Below are 7,383 nucleotides of genomic sequence, written 5' to 3' on the forward strand. Positions count from 1 at the left end.
GTTTAAAATGATTGCTTGAAGGCAAGCAATGCTCAGAGTGTGGGGTGGTGGTTTAAAAATTAAGAAAATTAAGTTTTTTTCAAACTTCAAGCTTTACTCACCGAGTATATACGTACTACTCAGCGAGTACCTATTCGAATTCCCTGAAAATCGTGAATACGCATTTCTACTTGGCGAGTAGATGTTTATACTCGGCGAGTAGAATATTTACACGGGTTTTTACAATCTGTAAATTAGGGTTTCTTTTTCATTTATTCACTTTCACCAAACCACTCATACTCGCCGTGCACTTCTACTCTCAAGCCATTTCTCCAGTTTTCTTTCTTCTTCGTTGAATCTCCATCTATCAAGAGAAAAGGTATGATTTTTACTCTCAATACTCGTTAAAGATTGAAGCTTTATCAATTCTTAGTCCTTATTTTGCCCAAAAATTGGATTTGGGGGGTTTTCTCCAATTCTAGGGTTTTGATTTTACTATGAATTAGGAGGCTTTAGTCAAAATTTCTTATGGATTAGTGTTTAATGGACTTAGTACAGCAAACCCCTCTGCAAAATTAGATGTTTCAAGTGACCTAATATTGTCCGATTGGAATCTGGTCCCGATGTTCTTCCTACTCGCCGAGTAGTTCATGAACTCGGCGAGTAGGAGCCTTTACACATCTGTTTTGTTTAATTTTAATTGTTGGGTGTTGTTTGTTTGTGCTTTCTTAATGTTATTTTGCAGGAACCATGTCCAGAAGAGGGTAGACTTCAGGGGGGTGGGAAGCCAAGGAGACATTCCATGGCTCTCTTTTCACCAAATAACTTCTAAATCCTCACAGGCCCGTGCTAAGAACCGAGTAGAGGCTCTAAAGCAGAAGGAGATCCACCTCCCCAATGCAATAAATTGGGATTGGTTGGGAAAGATTGGGTTGGAGGAAGAATTGACGCCTTACTTGGTGAAATCTTGTGATGTGGGGGATTCTACAATCATTTGTGATGGATGGTTACAATTATTCAAGATCCAAGAGCCGGTCTTCGCGGAGTTATGATGGGAATTTTCCGCTACCATCTCATTCCGGGGTGGTAGTGAGTATTATAATCCCAATGTTATTTCCTTTTCACTTGGTGGGGAGCTGCGACAATGCAGCATGGCGGAGCTTGCATGGAGGATTGGCATTTACGATCAAAGTGCCATGTTGAATGAAGATTTTGAGACCTTCTTGGAGCAATGCCATAAAGATCTCCCTGAAGAAGTTGTTGCTTCCACTTGGTGGAATACCATTGCCAACCGGGTGTACATTCCATCGTCTGCACAAGAAGGCCACATCCGCTCACCCATTCATCATCTCATTCACCGCCTCATTGCCAGCACATTCAATATGAGGAAGGACGATGACAAGGTCCCAACCGTTGACATTTTCTACCTTTGGAGCATCATTACTCCCGATGTCTTCTGCAACCTTCCCTACTGTTTAGCCAAGTATCTTGTGGATGGGGTTGTCAAAGAGAAGGTGACCTCCAAAATTAATGGAGGAATGTTCGTAACGAGGCTCGCGAGATCATTTGGGATCTTGGATTTACCAGAGGTGAGGGCCCTAATCGTCATTTCTCCTCCTCCGTTCAACACTACACTATATCGGAGGGCGAGAATTGTGGAAAAATTTGGAGATTCTTATGCAATTCCAGATGCAGACGATGCGGTTGTTCCGGAGGAGCCGGGACGAAGGGTTCGGCAAAGGAGTGAACGGGCTCGAGAAGACCCACCGGTTATTCCGCTGGAGGATGAGAATGACAGGTGGAACCAATTTGAATATCGAAGATACTTGGATAACATCGGGCAAGGTGTCAATTACAACAATGCGTCAATCGAGTATCTTTTGCAGCAAATGAACATCACCCCACGGCCCGGCCCCGGGTACCCTTACATCATGAATTGGGAGGAGAGGATGCAGAGAGGAAACAATCAAGAAGGAGGCAGTGGTGCAGGAGGGGCAAATATGGAAGAAGAAGATTGAAGATTGGCTGTTTTTATGTTTTTATGGTGTTTGGTTATGAACCTTGTTCAACTTGGATATTTATATTTTTAGGACTTTTATTTGTTTGCTTTCACTCGTGGTTGCATGCTTTTCAGGTTGGAAGGTTAGGATGCATTTAGAAGTCTTAAGGGTCAAGGTTCAAGTGAGGAATGCTTAAATGAGAGTGCGAAGTGTTTTCCATTAAGTTCGAGTCCGTTAGAGTTGGGAGTGACAGAGTACATTATTACTGCAGTAATTAGAAGAAGAGTCACTGAAGTATCCTAATTCGGCACCTCAGTTAAGAAGTAAATGAGCAGGACATTTTTCTCAACTCATTGCCTACTCGCCGAGTGCATCTAGACTACTCGGCGAGTACATGGGTATTTACACGACATTATTGCAAGTTGACAATATACTCGTCGAGTACACGAATTACTCGCTGAGTCCATCTGTAACATCCAGAATTTCAGGTATTTTATTTATTCGATGAATTTCAATTTTATGGAGGAACTCGGCAAGTAAGTCGTGTAAATAAAATACCTGAAAATGAGGGGTGTTTCTATACATGCTCGTGCCCGGAGCACTTGAGGGTTCGGTTTGCGCTTAACTAGCTTCGCCTGGGGGCGAAGGACTAGTGAAAGTTCGCGACAGCACACTATTCTCCAACAGAGCTTGCTGCGGTGACCTAGGAGAGGTTCACCACCATGTTTCGTGATGAGTACGTTCCCTCGGTGGATCGGGATCGGTTGGCACAATAGTTTTTGACCCTCAAGCAGGGTACGGAGTCAGTTACGGTTATTACCAGGATGTTTCATGAGAGGGAGATGTTCTGCCCTGAGCACGTGTCTACTGAGCAAGCACGTATGAGCCATTATTTGAGTATTTTGAGGAGAGACATTCGGGAGTTTGTGGCGAACTCCTCATACCGGACATTTGACGAGCTTCAGGAAAATGCCTGGAAGTGGGAGATCGAGCTAGAGACTCAGGCTAGGGAGGAGGCGGAGTCTCAGGGGAGGGATCGGCGACCGGCACAGTACCAGCCGGCAGCCAAGCGGGCCAAGCCCGCTGATTCCAGAGCAGGGAGCCAGAAGGGCCGCACTTGTGGAAAGTGTGGCAAGGGTCATGATGGAGTTTGTAGAGCGGGATCTTGCTACAAGTGTGGCAAGGAGGGGCATATGGCCAAGGACTTCCCCATGGGGTTTGCAGTGTGTTTTCACTGCAACCAGACCGGACACCGGAAGGCCGAGTGTCCACTGCTGCAAGGGACAGCACAGGGAGCTTCTCAGGGGTCTGCCCCTGCTGCTGTTAGAGCTTCTGATAGTCAGTTGGTGAAGACCGAGACGCCGAAGGATCGGGGGAGAGCTTTCCAGTTGACTACGGAAGAGGTCCACGCAGCGCCTGATGTCGTGGCTGGTATGTATTCTTTCATGTATGTATTTTAATGTTTGAGATTTTGTTCTTATATTATGATATGCGTAGGTACTTTTCTTGTGAGTTCTGTGTTGGAACTTTGTTAAATGGAAAACACTCTCTTTGGGACTTGTCCCACATTGGAAGAAAGAGGAAACTTATACTCCCTTAAAAAGCCTCCTGCTACTTGTTTACTAATTAGATCAAAGGCTTGGACTAGAGGGATTGGGTTGGATTTGGTGATTGGGCTAGTAAAATTGGTCTTGAAAGCTTATATTAATATATATATTTAATGGTCAAAGATTGGCCTTAGAACTTGGGGCTCTTGGGGTCTCATTGACTAGTTACAATATTTTATATATATATTAATTCCGATTTTGACTTTTATTATATATTAAAAATCTGTTAAATTCGTTTTAACTGTTTTGACAGTTATTTTTGGTTAGCAGTTTTGGAGGGAAAAAACCTGTCAATCTATATGTATAAATAGATCACCAAAGACCAGATTTCGGGTTCAGAAATATTGCATACAACTTCCTCTTATAATTTTGTACTCCAAATACAATGAAGGGAACATAGAGAATTTCATCAGAATCAAGAGAAGTTCTTGGTTGATTGTTGTATCCTCTAGACAGATCCCTACCAGGGAAATTTCTGTCTTAGGACACTGCAATTTGCAGGCCTCAATCTACATAATTTCATTTTTGTGTTTCTATTGTAAACATAAACCATCAAATATGTTTTCTGTAAACTGATTCTTGTATATTTCATATATATATTTCAATTTCGTTTGTTTTATTTCTATTAATATTGTTGATTGTATACTTCTGTCATAACAATCTAAAACAGAAATCAAAGAGTGAAGAATGGATCAAAATTCCATCATCAAAACACATGTGGAAAAGCCTGAGAAATTCAAAGGCTTAGATTTCCGGAGATGGCAACAGAAGATGTTGTTTTATCTAACAACTCTTCATGTTTCCAATGTTCTCACTGATGATTCTCCCTCTCCTCCTACTGGTGTAACCACTACAGAAGGAACAACACCACCCACTGCAGCCCAATTGGCAGAACATCAAAGAGCTGTGGAAACTTGGAACACAAATGAATATAATTGCAGAAATTATATTCTAAATGCCCTGGATGATTCCCTCTATGATATCTACTCTACCATCACTACTGCAAGAGAGATATGGGAATCACTGGAAAAGAAATACAAAACAGAAGTGGCATGTTCCAAGAAATTCGTGATTGGAAAGTTCATGAATTTCAAGATGGTGGATACCAAATCTGTCCTCAAACAGGTGGAGGAAATTCAAGTCATTGCACATGATCTTGAAGTTGAAGGTATGGGTATAAACTCTAACTTTCTTGTTGGTTCAATCATTGAAAAACTTCCTCCTTCTTGGAAGAATTTCAAACTATATCTTAAACACTTAACTGATGACATGAGTTTTGAGCAACTTGTGTTGAGAATTCGTGTGGTAGAAGATAACAGATTGAATGAGAAGGCAGATGCAAATTCCTTGGAACCGAGTGCAAACTTTGTTGGAGAAGCAAGTAGTTCAAGGACAAAGCACAACAACAAGAAAGGGAAGTAAGGCTCCAAAAACTCTTCCAAAGATGGCAAAAACCATGGCCCAAACAATAAGAATTTCAAGAAGAATTCTGGTCCATGCTATGTTTGTGGCAAAACTAGACACAAGGCCAAAGATTGCAGATTTAGGAGGGGTCAAGGAGGAAACAATGGAGGGAACAATGGAAACAATGGTGGCAATTCTGGTGGAGGAAATTCTGGTCAAGCCAACATGGTTGAATCACCAAATCAATTTGTTGCTGTGATTCAAACCAACATGGTAAGCAATTGTGTGGATTGGTGGATTGATACCGGAGCCACAAGGCACATTTGCAACTCTCGAACCATGTTTTCTACATACCAGAAAGTCTCGGATTCTGAACCAATGTTTATGGGGAATGGCTCTACTACAAAAGTTGAAGGAAAGGGGAAAGTGAAACTACAACCGACTTCTGAAAAAGAACTTGTTTTATGTGATGTCCTGCATGTTCCTGAAATTACTAAGAATTTGATTTCTGGTCCTATTCTTAGTAACAAATGTTTCAAACTTGTATTTGAATCTGATAAGTTTGTTCTCACCAAGGGTGGGATGTATGTTGGAAAGGGATACCTTAGTGAGGGTCTCTTCAAAGTCAGTGTCTTACCTTTGTACTATGGTGTTGAAACACCAAACAATGATGTAACCAATATTAATGCTAATGCAATAATGGGCACTACTAGCCCCTCTTCTATGTATATGCATGATCCTTCAATTTTGTGGCATTCTCGTTTGGGACATGTCAATTTTCGTTCTATTTAAAGAATGGCAAAACTTGGCATGTTACCAAAATGTTTATTAGATAAAAACATAAAATGTGAGGTTTGTGTAGAATCAAAATTTTCACAACATCCTCATAAATCAGTTGAAAAATCTAATGAAATACTTGGCTTAATCCACTCTGATTTATGTGATTTTAGAGCAACACCTACAAGAGGAGGAAAGAATTATTATATATCTTTTATTGATGATTGCAGCAAGTATTGTTATATTTATTTGTTAAATACCAAAGATGAAGCCTTGAATTATTTTAAAAATTACAAGGCTGAAGTTGAAAATGAACTTGACAAAAAGATCAAAATTCTAAGGTCTGATCGAGGAGGAGAATATGAATCCAAAGACTTTGCTGAATTTTGTTCTTTAAATGGTATTATACATCAAACAAATGCTCCATATACTCCTCAACAAAATGGAGTGGCAGAAAGAAAGAATAGAACATTGAAAAACATGATTAATTCAATGTTAATTACTTCTGGAGCACCACACAATCTGTGGGGAGAAGCATGTCTTGCAGCAAATACAATACTTAATAGAATTCCTCATAAAAAGAGTGATAAATCACCCTATCATCTGTGGAAAGGGAGGTTACCCTCTTATAAAAGGATGAAAGTGTGGGGTTGCCTTGCTAAGGTATAAGTACCTCTTTTAAGAGGACTAAACTTGGACCAAAAACCATAGATTGCATCTATCTTGGCCTTGCCATGAATAGTGCAGCATACAAGTTTCTTGTGTATAAATCACATGTTGATGAGATCCATAACCAAATCATCATGGAATCAGAAGAGGCTGAATTCTTTGAAAATATCTTTCCTTTTAAGGATAAAGGGAAAGAGGTTACCTGCTCTAGGACTTTCTAGATGATGGATTGAATGATACAATTCCAGACAAAAGTTTACAATCAAATGAAGATAATTCTTCAAAGGTTCAAGAAGAGAACTTAGAACCTAGAAGAAGCAAACGGGGCAAAATAGCCAAAGATTTTGGACCTGATTACATGACCTATGTAGTGAATAAAGAACCACAAACATATAAGGAAGCTATGGACTCCTCTGAAGCTCCTTACTGGAAAGAGGCAATCAAAAGTGAGATTGACTCCATTGTGCAAAATAACACTTGGAAATTGGTAGATTTGCCACCTAGGCAAAAACCAATTGGGCACAAATGGATATTCAAGAAGAAGTTTAGACCTGATGGTACCATTGAGAAGTACAAAGCTCGTTTAGTAGCTAAAGGGTATCGTCAAAAAGAGGGTCAAGACTTCTTTGACACCTATTCACCTGTTACAAGAATTACATCAATTCGCACATTAGTAGCAATTGCAGCCATTCATAATTTGGAAATACACCAAATGGATGTGAAAACTGCCTTCTTGTATGGTGAACTAGATGAAGAGATATATATGAATCAACCTAAAGGGTTTGTGGTTAAAGGTCAAGAAAACAAAGTCTGTAAGTTAGTTAGATCACTTTATGGACTAAAACAGGCTCCAAAGCAATGGCATGAGAAGTTTGACAACACATTACTCTCTAATGGATTTAGAATAAATGAATGTGATAAATGTGTTTATGTAAAACAATACAAGA

General features: G+C 40.1%; 1 protein-coding gene across 1 annotated transcript; it reads left to right on the forward strand.

Moving 5' to 3' along the window:
• Nucleotides 1-4,273: 4,273 nt before the first annotated feature.
• On the forward strand, nt 4,274-5,008 carry LOC145089810 (uncharacterized). Its single transcript, XM_079028205.1, has one exon. The coding sequence runs from the start codon at nt 4,274-4,276 to the stop codon at nt 5,006-5,008; it is 735 nt and encodes a 244-aa protein (XP_078884331.1).
• Nucleotides 5,009-7,383: the final 2,375 nt, after the last annotated feature.

This window comes from Lactuca serriola, chromosome 2, assembly GCF_051521515.1.
Source record: "Lactuca serriola cultivar US96UC23 chromosome 2, Lser_US96UC23_V15, whole genome shotgun sequence".
Classification (NCBI taxonomy): Eukaryota; Viridiplantae; Streptophyta; class Magnoliopsida; order Asterales; family Asteraceae; genus Lactuca; species Lactuca serriola.

What these genes read in the sequence shown, in the direction of transcription:
- LOC145089810 (XM_079028205.1), top strand. Translation starts at nt 4,274, where the DNA reads ATGGATCAAAATTCCATCATCAAAACACATGTGGAAAAGCCTGAGAAA.